At 37.8% G+C, this 16,119-nt stretch overlaps 1 protein-coding gene across 1 annotated transcript in view; it reads left to right on the top strand.

Moving 5' to 3' along the window:
- The first annotated feature begins 2,712 nt into the window (after positions 1 to 2,712).
- Positions 2,713 to 16,119, top strand: part of hh (hedgehog signaling protein) — a 37,859-nt gene continuing 24,452 nt past the window's right edge. The window contains exon 1 of the mRNA XM_011313824.1: positions 2,713 to 5,110. Within this exon, the coding sequence (XP_011312126.1) occupies positions 4,712 to 5,110 (399 nt within the window). The 5' untranslated portion in view covers positions 2,713 to 4,711. The remainder of the gene's footprint in view (positions 5,111 to 16,119) is intronic.

Here is a 16,119-nt window from a genome sequence, read left to right as displayed (position 1 = left end):
TGCAGGTATATAAATTCTGGTGCTATTATTGGGGTTCGTGCCTTCTCAGGACCCCTCTTTTGGAGCCCTCCAACCACCCCACCCTCCCCTCCTTCCTCCCTTTCGATGCCCTTGCTGTTTGCTACCTTCCTCCCTCTTCCACCATCTCAATGTCGGCATCTTTGTGATGCCCGCACTTTCCGCCAGTTTTGCCTTTCTCTGTCTCCAGCCACTTCCCACCGTCCTGTTGCTTCCAGTTGATGCTGGGATTTTTATAAAACCGCGGTACCCGGTCACTACCGCTCGACGAAGTACTTTTTATTTGGCGAATTTACCAAGATATTGTCAGGATTAGTTATCAATACTCTTGCGGGCTTACATGTCGAAATATTACTTGTCACAATATTACCCGATAAAATATTTATCGGTATAGCATTATAACTAATCAATATTATTTGCGAAATTATTGGTGACCAAAATCTTAACATATATCTCGGAATATAATTTTCGAAAATATTCCATTGAAATATCAGACGAGATAAAATTTTAAACAATTAAAAGAGATGCTATTAAAAAATGTAAAATGAATCGTCTCACAGTAATAAAATTGTAGCGAGTTATTCACTTGGACGTAGACTATTTTATTTCAACATGTATCTAGGGCTTAAGAAATAATTGTTTCAATAACGCAAACATTCTTGGATCATCTTTTAAATGATATATCAATTGCAGTATTACCGACAAATACTTGAAAGTATTTAAAAATTCAATTATTGCATGCGAGTCCTAGTGGAATCGCGAGAAGATAAGCGCAATCAATCGCTTCAGCTCCAAATATCGCGGGGGGATGTGTTATGGGACGGACATGATTTTGGGGATGAATTAATGGGCAGTGCTCAAAATGTTAGAGGATTAAATAAAAATCCACTCCAAAAGGCATAATTGGATTCAGAAACTAATAAATAATGAGTTTTATACGTTGTTAAACAGATGCAGTAAAAAAGTTATTAGCGTAATATTTTAACCATCTATTAACCCATCCCCTTCCCAAAACCCATCTCTCCTCGGTAATCCCTTATTTAATTTCATTCCATAACTTCATTCATTTGCTAAAAACCTACAAATTTCCTTATACGCGTAATCAGAATTTTTTTCTCGGTATTGAAAGATTCTAATATTTTTTTGGATTATTACAAAAAAATCGAATTTTTCCTACAACGTCAGGCTAAATTTTCATATTGTCTCAATGCTTAAGGAACAATAAACAATAATGAAGTCCTGAACTTGTGTAAAATTTTTAAATTTAGAAAATACGAAAATTTATTCTGGCTACATTCTAGTGTTCAGGGATCTTTCCAGGGTTTCAATACTGTTTGATTTCCTCTCAAATTTTGAAATGCCAGCGGTATTCTGTGCCCAAATGATAAATATTTGAGACCGCCATTATGAATTGGTAGGTTAAACCAGAAAACCCGGAGAACCTATTTTCGGTTAAATTTTAGTCACTGGTTTGTGGGGATCCAGCACTGTTTACTCTACCTCCCCTCATCTAAATTCACGAGACTAATGACAAATATTTGAAATGTCAATCCTGAACATCACCGTTTACAACAAGAATGGCAAAATTTTTAAATAAATCCTAATGTATTCCCCGAAAACTATCGGAAGGGCGTAGCACTATTTGCCATATCCCTCATTGTTATTCGCCAAATTGGCAAGAAATTACGAATGCCAATATCAAATATTGAATATCCATTACGACTTTCTCATCCTCGAGATAAGACAAATGGCAAAATTTATCTCAACTGATCCTTCATTTATTTATCCTCCAATATCCGGCGTTCACAATTTAAAAATAATTACCCATGTAGCCCCGGAATAACGTTATATATAACAACTAAGTGCAAATTGGTTTAACATATTGTAATACGCAATTTGCATGCAAAAAAAAAACAGGCGCATTAAATCTTAACCTGATAATTCACTCTATCCTCTTCGCACAAATGTATCCGAAGGATACACACATACACCAAATGGTTTACAAGGTGTGCAACATTGTATCATCTCCCGGCGTCTGTTATTGAAACTGACTCGTACGATAATTTGCATATTGTATACGACCTGAAACGACCAATTCAACCGTTGCACGATTATGTATGATCCAAGAATCGATTCTACCTCATGTAGAGTTGGCTTGAATGTTACCGCCTTCACTTCTTCAAATGGGTACTTCATCGTACTTATATATATTGCCCCTTTCGCATCTTATTATCATTCAACGATCGTTATACACCGAATCAATGGTAATTCAATTGATACCAACTATTGGGCATAGAGAAATCATTACCGTCACGATAAAGATTGTTTTTTTTTTCCATTATCGAGCTGTGGAGATGAAATTGTCTGATAAATTGTCATATCGAGTGTTAAGATCGGTACGAGGTTTTTTTCTTTTTACGTCAACGACCTGCGTAGCTGTCGACAGTTTGACAGTTGATCAACTCCTGCGGGGGTATCTTATCTTCTGGGGAAGAAAGGTGGGAGTGAGGAAGCTTGTCGAAAATTGAAAAGAATCTGGTATCAGTTGTTGTGCGAACATCACGGTGTCTGATGCGGTTAGTCGGCGAGACATTTCATTAAGTGATTGTCAATCTTTTTAGGGAAAGGAAGGGGGGGGGGGGGAGAAAGGTGAAATTGATTATCTGGATGTCTGTTGATGGATAAATATATTTTAGACGGTTTCAATGTCGAAGGTTCAAGGAATAGGTAATTTATGCCTTAGAAACATCAGAGGTTCACCGAATAACATATAGCCCTGGGATAATGTATAGAGATTCAAGAAGATTAGATTAGCAGCTTCAAGGAAAGAAGTGAATCTTCTTCGAAGAGTGCCCAATCGTTCTCCAAGTTATCCGTGATTGCTTCAATCACAATGAGTTATAAATTGGTGCGAGTTATCGCTGGATTTTTAACAGTTCGCAATCAGAGGTGATGGAGTGCTTTAATGAGGTCGAGGAATATTCGGTAGAGACGGAAAAATAAAAATGCTTTTTAAAAATAATTCAGGTGGAAGGGAGAGCTTTTGGAAAGTCTGCGCAGACTTGAATATTCAGGAAAGGGGTAATTCTGATGAAAATGGAGGAAACCGGATTTCAAATGAACGAAATGCTCGGTGATTTCGAAGAAGGAAATTAATGTTCCTAAAGGGGTAATAGAATCCTCTTAAAAATACTCTCTCCTTCCGTAAAATCAAAGATTTTTTTGTAACGGAAGCCTAAGGATGTTCTAAGAACAGTACTAGAAACTATTGAACGTAACATTAACATAAGGGGAGTGGATATCTAAAACCGGTGATTCGATGAATGTGAAAAAAATTTGACGTTTTGACAAACTGCAAGTCGTTGAGAAATATTGCTAAAGCGATGAATCTCATCAGACGACAGACTACCCCAAATAAATAATGCCCTACGGCACTCTGAAGGCATAATCTCCACACGGCCTAACAAATTCAAATGAATCAAAGACAATTCCCGTAAAATGATAGTTGATAATACCAAAGATGTGACATGTGACAGTGACATGGGCTTGGAGAAAGAACTCTAGAAAAATTAAAGAGGTGCTCCCTCGGAGATCATAACAAATGACTCATTAAAAGAATTGGCCCGTCCACCTCTCGGACCAATCATCCACAATCAAGAGGCTGGTAATGAGCCCCCAGAAGCTTCCCAACCCCATCACCCTCTTGACCACCATGTGCAATCATCACCAATCAAGCACCATCTAATCAGTCCCCCCTGATTTTCCCCGTGAGACAAATCCGGGGTTGAAATCCCCCGAAAAGCCCCGAGCGCACTATCACCTTGGAATCCCTGGCAGTCCTCGGCCACCTGTTCCTCACTTTTTACCTGGGGTCCATCGGCGATCCATCGCCACGCCCTCGAACCAATCAACTCTCGCCCTCGGGCCTGACGTCATCGATATCCAACCGGTAGGGTACTGAACCTAGGGTAGGGGAACATCGGCCAAGACCTGCTTGCAGTGCAGCATTAAACGGGGACCACGAGGCGGGTGAATTTCAAGACCCCAAGAAGTGGGGGATACCAACAATCTCCATCTCACTCACTCACCTAGGACCCAGTGGTCACCACCACGGGATAAACTTGGCCTGCTGCAAGTGTGAGTTACACCGAAACCTCGAGAGAGTCGTTCCTCTTTGACTCCTTGTAATTTTCATTCGTACGCCAAAAAGACGACGTAACAGTGTCCACTGTCCAGCGATACGTCAACTCCTGGTATCTTACCCATTCGATATCGGTCAAACCATAAAACCATAAAATCATAAAATCATAAAATTATAAAATCATAAAATCATAAAATCAGAAAACCGGTCAAGTGTCACCCGTTGTCATCCGTTATATGATAAGAAAATTAATAGTCATTGATTTGAAATCTTGTGTCATGTTTTTAAAGTGAACGCGACGAAAGTGGGAAAAGGTAGTTTGATGATACGGGAGTGATTGATTCTGTCAATGATATTGATTGTCCATGTTGCGGGGGGTGGCTAGGGGATTGGGGTGGCTGGAATAAGTGAAGTTATTCTCGAGTGATAACCACCAGGGTGTGATGCCCTGGTTATGGTTAAAAGTGAGTGAGGCTAGTGGAAAGAGGTGGTGGTGGTATTATCGTCGCAACCCAGTGGGATTGATTGGTTTGATAGAACCCACGTGATATTATGGTGGAATTAGGTGGTAAAACGAGATTGGTCTCGTACCTACAAAAAATACGTAACAATGATAATTATCAAAGATGTAGAACTAGAAGAAGATATCCACCTAGGATTCTTATTGTTGTACTTCTTGTACTCTGGTTACCGGCGTTGGAGATACCGGGGGTTTTAGCCTGTGGTCCTGGTAGGGGTGGCGGAAGGCGACCAATACTGCGCAAACTCACCCCATTAGTTTTCAAACAGCATGTGCCAAATGTCAGTGAGAATACACTGCCAGCCAGTGGATTGCCAGAGGGACGGGTATCAAGGGATCACACGAGATTTCGCGATCTTGTTCCCAATTACAATGCCGATATCATTTTCAAGGATGAAGAGGGCACAGGAGCTGACAGGCTCATGACTCAGGTAAATACTTTTTTTCCTTATTTATTTTTTTTTTTCAGGGCTTTTAAAAGAATGGGAGGGGGACAAATTGTCTCTCACCGGTTTATACGCCTCGTTAACGTTTTATTCATTCTGCATTTATTGGTGTTTATACAACACTTTGCACCTTCGCTCTCTTAAATGCTACCGACGTTGTTGCGGCGCTTTTGTCAATTCAACATTCGTGGGTGGAGAGACGACGGGTTATGTCTGCGCAGGTTATTGTAATTTATTTATTTTCTCAAGAGAATTTCAGTGTTCTCTTCGCTATCTTCCTCCAATACCAAATTTACAAATGATGGTGAAAGTAATCTGCTGAAGTTTGGATAAGATGTTTGGGAATTTTTCATCTATCCATCGAGGAGGTGATTCTCTACTGAACCCTCTGACCGTCGGTTCCACACAAACATCTACATTCTTCATCACTATTGACTGTTATACTCTCTTATCTCATTGTCACAGACTAGCGAACCTTGACCGGATGCCGTTTCATTTGTTCAAACATTGAATTTTCATTTTTTTTTTAATTTCTCCAAGATATTATATGATTTTTCACTGTATGAAATCTCGCGTTGTGGCGTGGGGATCGATAATTAGGGGAAATTAATGTGGTTAACGAAAATGAGGGAAGTAAAAACAAAGGAAAAATAAAAATAAATAAACGTGCGCGCCACCTAAGTGATTGTGGGTAGGTTTATGGCAGCCATAACCAGTGTTTGGTTTGGCGCGTTAAAGCTACGCCAATTACGGCAAATAAAACTTAATGGTTTCCTTGTCCTTTAGTCTTTTTCATCATATGTTTTTTCTTTTCATCATTCCTGTGTCAACTCTGGCCCGAAGAAGCAGTCGTGGCAAATGCCGTAACGATTGCCAACTCCGAAAAGTGTAATTATGCGTTGCAACAAACTTTCAAGGCATTCAACTCCATCAAGTTGAGTTTATTAAAGAAATATTGAAAAATACTTGAAAACTCGGGTAGATTTCTCGGTAATTTCCGAGATCTTCGTAAATCTCTCGGCCGTCGGTTGTCGTCATGGTGTACACATTTCTCGAGTTTCTGTTAGTAGCAATAAACCTGGTGAACAGGTGCGGACGTCGTATTGGAATCAATTTCAAGCCATTGAGAGATACCGATTGAGAAAAATCCACGTCAATATCTCACTGAAACATTTCACCATCAATTGCCAGCGTTTATTGATGGAATTACCACCTAGCAAACTATATTTCTCCATTCAACTTCCATTCCTTCAATAAAAACCCGTGGAATAAAATCTGTCGCTGATCTTCTTCGCCTAGATTATGATTATAATCTTTAGCTTATTTTTTTTTAAATATACTAAATTGCGTTACAGGCGTCAAATCTTTCACAAGTTTTTTTGTCTGGTGATCATTTGATTGTCATTATGTCTTCATGTCAAATATTTCATTCCATCTCCATGAAATCATAAAATATTTTCGTCTGAAAAAGTCAGGATGACTTCTTCTTCAAAGAAAATAGTTTATATAATTCTTCTTCTAATTAATTGCCTTAAGCGCGAGGTATTTGCAGGCGAACTTTTCGTCAAATGAAAACGTCAGGTGCGTTCTAGAAATAATAAATTCAGGTTTCTTTGGGGGAGAATGCGGTGTTCTGAATGGAAGTGTCCTTACACATGAGAATCCTCGGAATATATTAGTTGTCATCGTAATGTTTTATGTCAATCATCGTTACAATACCGAGTACCACTTGACTTCTTTTTTCCAGAATCCAAAGTGATGCTTCACGCTCATCAAACATTCGTAATTGTTTACTAATTTCCATTTCATTATGGTGGAGTAGGGAGAGACACTGGTGAACTGATTTTCCTGGGAAAAAAGTAATGAGTCAATGTTTGTCGGAGCATTTTGTTACTTGTCGGAGATATTCGCGTCATGTACCTGGAAAATATCGGGGAACCACTCATTCTTCAGGTATTTGTCGATCTCTCGGGAATGGATTATCAGTTCTGGTGGCGGCTCGATAAGATTTTTTCCCGGGAAATCAGGGAGAAAAATCTTCTAAGAAGATTGAAAGAAAAATCGATCGAAGAAATTATTTTCAAGTGAAAATCGATATGGCTATCGTAATTAATTACTTGGAATTAATACGCGAAAAGATTAGAAGTAAATTGATAACTCGAAAATAGGAAAGGTCCATTTTTAATTCTGCGTATTTTTTTTTCCCGGGAAATCAGGGAGAAAAATCTTCTCAGAAGATTGAAAGAAAAATCGATTGAAGAAATTATTTTCGAGTGAAAATCAATATGGCTATCGTAATTAATTACTTGGAATTAATACGCGAAAAGATTAGAAGTAAATTGATGACTTGAAAATAGGAAAGGTCCATTTTTAATTCTGCATATTTTTTTTTAACGTTAACATATTTGGAAGGCAGTGAAGTCTTGGAAAAATTTAGGAAAGTTTCCCAAAAATTGAGGTCAGTCTTCGGATTTCCCAATATGTTCTTCACGGAACTCTCAAGTTGTCAATGACGATGTTCTCTCTGAAGATGAGGAAAACCGAAGTGATAATTAGTTTTCTCCGTACTGCCGACCTTCAACTTTTCCTGCAATTAAGATTCATCTCTAAAACAACTGCAATCAAATATGTAAATTATTGTACGCACTGATAGATCGAATCATTCATTCTCAAACGAGTTTTTGAGTGGACCCTGACTTTTCTTTATTTATAACAAATAGAACTTGAAGTATTCAGCGCGTTCGCAATTATCGATAGATTAATATAAATGAAGTGATCGTTTTTCGTTGAAATTGAATTCGAACTCATACAATCGAAAATTCAGATAACTGCATTGACTTTTCATTTTCTCACGTAATTATCCCACTTTGAACTACCCCAAATTGCTACTGGATATTTAGCAAGATTTGTGAGAATTTTCGCAAAAAAACACCCCATTATTTCCAAAAATCCTGCACATTCATTTCTCGCCTCGGACTCTCGAACCCCAGACTGACGTCACTTTCTTCATCCTTTGTCTCAGCGATGAGGGCCCGATCGATGTCCCATCGATTTCTTCCTTCGTTTTTTTTCTTCCTTTCATTCTCCTTTGTTACTCCAGCGTATCGAATGACCTAGAAGAGACAAGATGAGTTCTCGTCTCCGGTGGCATTGCCAACGATAACGAGACGATCCCCAGCTGGTGTCGATCGGCAATCTATTCTTTCATGAAATTTTCTTGTCCCATTCTTTAAACATTTTCATCTCGTCCCAGAATAGTTTCGTATCGCGTGGCGCCACGTGCGACGATCGAGTTTCTGCTCGTGTGACACTAACCGATCAAGACGGTGATATCTCTAAACAATTGCCCCAAGGATTTGCCACTCAGGAAATCACCGGTCGTACACTCTCAGAAAATTGCATTTGAAATTTCAATTTAAGGCCCGGGTGGACCATCTATCGAACGTCATTTTTTGTTTAAATTTGATCTTTTTAGCCTAAAATATATTTTAATTTATGATCAAATTTGTGTTGCGGGAAGCACTTGAATGGACATAAAAAAATAATGAAAAAAAGGAGGTTAAATTATTGAAGGGCGCTAAAGAGCGATTATTGTTTCATTTGATTTTTGGATGATTCAAAGTCAGAGAAATCGGCTTCACATTTTAACGAAGAAATCACAGAAATTATTGAAGATATCAGTCGATTCTTGGAATGAATGGATCTCTCTCGATTAAGAAGTGAAAAAAATTTCGCAATTGCTAGAGTAACACTTGATAAAACTTTCCGTTACTAACCTATATCAAATGAGAGGTGATGAGAATCAGAATCAGAATCAGAATCAGAATGAGAATCAGACAAGTCTGTTCGGGTGAAGGCATTACACATGGAGTTGAGCAAATGAGGTATTTATAGATCTGCGGATAGAGGGAGATTCTCATGTTTACTGTTATTATTTTATGGGGTTCTTTATGTGTAGATGATGGGGGCAGTTGCGATGAAAATCGTCGTTAAAGTTTTATAATGGGAATAGGAATTGTAGGCACTCCAGTGGTTATGGGGAGGAAGTTCATATTAGTCACGTTTAGGTGGGTTTGTAATGATGTGATGAAATGCCATCATCATTTTAATTATTTATTGGGGTTTTTCTAGGTATTTGCCATGGGTACACACGGGGAAAAAAGACGGAAAGAGGTAGCTAATGTGATTTTTTTTTTAACTTACGAGCTACTCTTCAATTTAAATCATTTGCTTAATCGATTGTTTAGTAACTGACAAAGAAACTTGATGAAAATTCATCATTTTGTGTCAAAAGGTATTTTATGGAAATTTCTTGTTGGGTTGTCGATTTTTTTTAGTATATTATAGAATTGAATTTATTGCACTCGTCGTTTTTGAATATGGAAACCAATTTAATGTGAAATTATCTTAATTAACAAATGGAGAGTGCATAGTTAATTACAGATCATTTGATTTTACGATTTTCTGCTCATCTCTAAGAAATTTTTAATAAAAAATTTATCATTTTACAGAAGAGTCGATGAGATTTTCATTCTTCGTTAATTTCAGAGAATGAATTCCTTAAAAATGGAAAACATTGATAAAATTCGCCACAATTGTTTATGGGGATTGTAAAATATGGCCAGGTTAAATAATGCTCAGTTTATTTACAAAATAAGGAACATAAATTATATATCCACAGACTAATTCATACAAGACAGAGATTGCCGCGTTACAGGAAAGCGATTGTAATCCAAATCCAAAATTTCCAAAAATTTGACTGAGGAAAACTAAAATCAGAGCGAATTCGAGCCCGAAAATTGTCTATGTCAAAATTGTAAATATTAACAAAGATATTTTTCATTCCCGAAAATCCGTAATATCTTGAATTTCCCTCCAATCATCAAGAAATGCGTGCGAAATGGAAAAAAAAAATTCTCCCATAAACCTTTCGTTTCTAATTATAGAAAGCAATTTAATCTGAAATTATCCTCATTACCCAGCGAGAGTAGAAAAAAAAAGGCAATCCAATTTATAAGTTCTCAACATAACCGAGTAAAAGTGGGTAAAAATGGTGCACAAAAGAATCAATCGCGTGCTTGTTAAAGTGCAAAACGGAGGCGTTCGAAGGCTGAGGCGAATCACAGTGTATGAAAAGGGTGGCAGAGGGTGGCAAGGGAGGAAGAGGGAGGATGAGTGAGGAAGAGGGAGGAAGAGGGAGGAAGAGTGAGGAAGAGGGAGGAAGAGTGAGGAACAGGGAGGAAGAGTGAGGAAGAGGGAGGAAGAGGGAGGAAGAGTGAGGAAGAGGGAGGAAGAGTGAGGAAGAGGGAGGAAGAGGGAGGCAGAGGGAGGTTATAGTGAAAACGAGATGAGAAGGGAAGCCAGGTTGAATGTCGATGTTGCTTATGGTCGGCTGTCCGTGGCGTGTTACTAATGAGCGCGGGATTAACGCTGTTGGGGCTCCCAACCTTCTCTGTACTCCACACCATCCGGGGATATCCCCATATAAGATTGCCTCCATCTTCTATTTTTTTATTCTCCCCATTTCTTTCTCATCTCTCTCTCATCATTCTCATTCTCATCTGTTGCATCGCACTCTTCCTCGGGTCGTTTTATGTCTTCACGCATTTTTATTTTTAATCCCATTATTTCGACGGTACTTAAACATTATGATTAATTGAATTATCATTTTCATCGGTTATCTTTAACATTTTCAATAGAAAAGGTGGAACGCTTTTTTTAGCATCTTCACACTTCGGGCCGAAAATCGTTTATTTGAATGGGTGGAGGGGGAGTGGATTTGGTCATCGGAAAGTGGACGATTGGGTAGTTTTGGTGGGGATTAATTTTTTTTTTCGAAATGCTTTTAGATTTTTAGAAATCGCAATTTTCACGCGAATTTCGGGGAATTTCGGGGCTTAGCATTCACAATTTAATTAAGGACTGGTGGGAACCGTCAATTTTTCTCGAATTATTTATTATTTCCTACTAATTTTTTATGTTTTCATTAACAATAATTTTAGTATAGAAAAATTACAGTTCCTCCCCTTCTCTTGAAAAATATGTGAAATTTCCCTCTTAATAAATTCAGTGTAACAATTTTGAAATCTCTTTAAGCAATGTATATAGTATATGTATATAGCATAGTACATATACCTATATACATATTTGATATCTCTCAATTTTTTATTATACGTAATTCCGTGAAAAATGAAAAAATCCTATTGAAAAATGATGATTCATTATTATTTTCGCCCGACTCTCATTACTGGAAGGTTCTAGAAAATAGTTCCGTATGCGTTACAAGCATCGATGACGCAAAATCTAAATGAACAAATGTAGCAAGAGGTGACGGAGAGAAAAAGAGAAAGAAAATATAAAATTAGTTTGTTGAATGGGCAAAGGTTGATGATATCTTGAAGGATATCCACTCGTGAAAATATATTTGTATCCAGGTATACTGAAAACGAGTGGCAATATACTTTGAATCCCCTTAGCCTCCCCTTTTGTCTCTAGCGAGAGAGGGTCTTTGGACTCTTACCTTTTGCTCAGTGCCGACGCTAATTAAGGTCGTCCCGCGGATTGAAAGGGGATGGACGCTCGAGTTTTTAGGGCAAAAACGGTTTTACACCGCGTTAGGAGCCAAACTAGTCATCTGTGCCATCTCCCTCTCCTCTCGACTGATTCTCCTTTTTTTTAGTCGATTTTTTGTTTTCTCTTGTTGATTTGGACTTTTGTTTCCTCTCGCTCCATTGGTTTGTGTCTCTTATCCACATAGACATTCCACCAGATGATGGCTGAGAAATTCCGGTCCCAGGGTTGAGGTGAATTTAAATCTCCCGCCGTTTTTTGCTCGTGGCGTTTGCATGACAAAATGGCTGGTGAGGATTAAAATGGAATCACGTCGGATTTTTTGCCATTTTGGACAGTTCTCGATAAAGAATCGACTCGTGAATTAGTTTCATTGGTTTTAAACTGATTTTCGAGATTCACAAGGTTATTACCGTAAATTCACGTTTCTGGGAGTTTTTAATTATGACGTTTGCATTTAAAAAATGGCCGTTGTGGGTTGAAATGAAATTTCATCGGGCTTTTTGCGACTTTTCCAAATTATTATTAAGACTTCAAGGATTTCTTGATCTCCCGTTATTAATTTCAAATTATATTTCAAGGTTATGGATTTATCCTCATGATTTATCCTCGCAAAACGCACGAGGTATACTGTTTAGATTAATGTGTCACGATGTTTGCGTGGCAAAGTGGCAGTTGGGATTTACAACTGTTGGTTTTGCTTTTCGATTCATTGGGAATTCTCGAATGACATTATGAGATCAGTTTCATGTTATGAAAGTTTTTATTCTCAGTACGCTACCTGAGGTGAAAAAAAAAATGGTGGAATTCAATATGTCTGGGTGAGGGCAACAGTTTTTCTTCTTCCCCCTTGTTTACAACACGGGTAACACACTGGGAAAAGGATGAAGGAAAGGTCCGAGGGCCGAGAGTCAATGCCATAATGCATGGTGAGAAGTGCTCATGGGGTCAAACGGGTCAAAATGTAACCACCATCGTTGGAATATTCTAGGTCCCTTTCTCATTCACTCTCTCGTTCATTTATTTTCCATCGTATCTTTGTCTTGGTCTTTCTCGTTTGTCGCATATATTACAAAAACTCATACTACCGTCTCGTTACACTGGCTTCGCGGTCGTTTTTTTTTTTTCCTTTTTTTTTCGCGAACGTTCGAGTGAATCTTCGATGCATTCAACTTCCCTTTGAAACCCAAGTAGCGTAATTTATTCTGAAGTTTAATCGATGAAGTTTATGCGGAGGGAAACTCAATGTATGGTACAGCGGAGAGAATTACATATGTCCGAACACGGAGATGAAAAAATTTGATGGAAACAAATTTTAAATGGTGGAGAGATTTTGGATTAACATTAGATAATATGGAAGTTATGTTTTAGGAGCTTTTACCATGTGTTGAGATTTTTACTAGAATTTTTATGTTTTTAATTAATCAAGAAATTAATTGATAAGTTGATTAATGTGGATGAAACGCATCGATGTCTCAATTCTCAATATAACTCCAACCACATTCAACATTGGAGATGATGTATCTCTTCAAAATGATTTTTTGTTTCACCAACCAATGTTTGTTTTTACATATAATAAATGTTTCCGCACTCTGTTGCAAATTTACACTTGAAATTTTAAATAATAGAATTTGAAATTTTAAACAACGACGAAGCGACGTTAAATTTCCAAACATTCTGGTAATTCTCAGTTCTCAGGTCCAGATGATACTGAAAACCCTTGAAAATCCTGATAATTCAAGCAATAATTCATCTAACTAAACATTCAGATCACTGCGACTAAAATTTCAATAAATTTTCCATAATCTACATATGACACAATAATTTAAAAAATGTTGACAATAAACGTCACGAACTTTTTAAAAAAAGGCGATCCCTGATGGTTTCTTCCTCAAATATCAAATAAATTTTCCCCCAAATCTGGCATGCAGGATGTAAACTGATAAATGCATTGCACCTCGCATGAATGCCCCATCAGGACAGCACAAATGCAGGGTAGAAATAAAGAGTCATCCACTTCGATGAAGTCATGCAAATGATTCAGCATCCTGTCCACTTCACCGAGACCTAGGCAGCCAAGAAAAAAATGTCGGAATTCGATATAAAAAACTATCTAAATATGTGGCTTTAAACCCGTGTATGGGCTGTCCTGTAAAGTGATCTCTGCAACCACTTCCTTCCTTCGGCAGAGGATCCGATGACCATTGGGGTTTGAGGTCGACAATGACCGACGTGGGAAAGGAACGTCAGCCCTCACCCCATCGCCCCCTTCGAATATCAACGAGCAATAGTAATATTTACCCTCAACTGCTTCTCCCTTCACATCTCCAACAAACAGTAATAATTCACAAGTTCAAGAAAAAAAAAATTAAAAAAAAAACGACCTAATTTCCCCTAACTCAACAGAAGGAAATTCCAGTGTCAGGACAATTACAAAGGTTTCCTCATCCGCTCCACCATTGTTACCCACCACAAATCATCTCCAAATGTGTACAACAACTGGTAAATAATATTGCAGGACAATTACAACCGTTTTGTTTTCAGCCATAACCTCACCCTCATGAATAATGTCCTCGGGGCAAACAAACAAAACAAAAGGATGTGAAAACAAAAAACAATGTGTCCTCCGCTGGTGACCAGTAGTACGAGAAAATCCCGAGACACTCCATATAATCCATATAATCCTCATGTTATCCAGTCAACCAACACGACAGAGAACAGGGAGAAAAATGATTTAAATAGCCAGCGGTGAATTTTAAAGTTTGATAAATAAATAACTGTATAATTCATGATCGCTTGGCATTCCATTGTGCATTGTTGCAAGAGACACTCTCTTATTTTTCATGTTGAAAACCATGCGCATGACTTCCAGCTTGAAATTAGAGTTCGTACAGTCATTTCGAGGGAGATCCCCTCATGCCATTTCAAAATCAAATGCACGGTGAGATATTTATTGTTGAAGTTATCCTGATATTGAGTAATCGCGTGGCAAATCGCGTGGCAAATCGCGTGGTAAACCAACAGAATTTTTCCCCTCGCGTTATAATCGAAATGTCAATATTCTTCTTCTACAAATTTCACATAAATATTGTTACTCGCATCCAACAGCGATTGATTCGAGAATTTGAACCGATTTAACGATTAATCTCCAAGAAAGTTCACTACCCCGTTAAAAATTATCCAATCAATCATTAAACTTTGTCGTATAATTAATAAGATGTCTACAAAAAAAATCAAAAATTCATAATAAAGTAGGATAACGAAAATGGAGTGGAGAAAAAAATAAGAGAAAAATAAAAGAATATATTGAAGGGTAACAGTTGATCGATAATGTATGACTTCCGGATGACATGCCATCTAAGAAAATAAAGAATAAGAAACTCCTGGTCTGACCATTTAAATGCCCGAGCGATTCCATCGTACTCTTATTCAAATAAATTCAATTAATTTCCATAGGATGAAAACAATGGGTTACACGATTTTATACTTGAAGATCGATTCTCGAAGTTCGGGGCGTACGTACAATGGAGGTTAGGACGCCATACCACGGTCAGGAGCTTGAGAAACGAGAGGATTTAAAGGGAAAAAGAACAATAAGGGGAGTTTGGTGAGGAATGAGGAGGGAAAGGGGGTAAAAGTTGTTATATAGCTCGAAGCCTTCCAGATGTATAGATATGACGCTATATAACCCTTTCACGGCAAGTTGAGGTTGTTTCTTATTTTCCGTACCTCCTCCGCCTTATTCGCCGCGAGTATTACGGCTCTTCTTGCGGCTTTACCTTCATTCTTTTCATCCTCCTTTTTATTCCGTCCTTGTTCCTTCTTTATTTTTTCATTTTAGTCATTTTAGTTGCCGTTTTTTCCCTCTTCTCGGGGTATACTCCTAGGGTTTTTCCTTGATTTAACATCTTCTGGGGATGGATGCACGCATTTTCCACGTCACGGATCGGTTATTCTGACTCGACGCGCATTCCGCAGGTTGAGGTTATATGCGGAAAATATGGCGTGATGGGTTCCAATGGATTCCAAATGGAATTCCTATTTTTAATTGAATATTTTGATTTTTTGGGGAATCCTTTCGGTTGCTGTCGTTTTCAGTTTCTATTCGGAGATAATTTTTTTTATTCTTTTTACTTTTTATTTCAACCATTCAAATTATATTGTTTATTCTGTTGAACAAAGTATTCACTAAAGTAAGGACAAAATCTTAATTACAATTTACACGTTCATAATTTAGAGTTCTTCTTCTTAAATCACTTGACGGAAATATTCACTCCGGAGAATTTCAGAAAGGAATCAATGTGTAATATATAAATAGCACTTTTCGATTAAAATTCTTCAGGAAATAATTAATATAATAATTAATAAGATTTTTCATATGGCGGAGAATACTTCTCTAAAAGTTTATTCTGACCGAAAAATCA

Source organism: Fopius arisanus, unplaced genomic scaffold (genome assembly GCF_000806365.1).
Source record: "Fopius arisanus strain USDA-PBARC FA_bdor unplaced genomic scaffold, ASM80636v1 scaffold00131, whole genome shotgun sequence".
Lineage (NCBI taxonomy): Eukaryota > Metazoa > Arthropoda > Insecta > Hymenoptera > Braconidae > Fopius > Fopius arisanus.
Note: the sequence above shows the minus strand (reverse complement) of the source record. Positions and strands in the feature narration are given on the sequence as shown.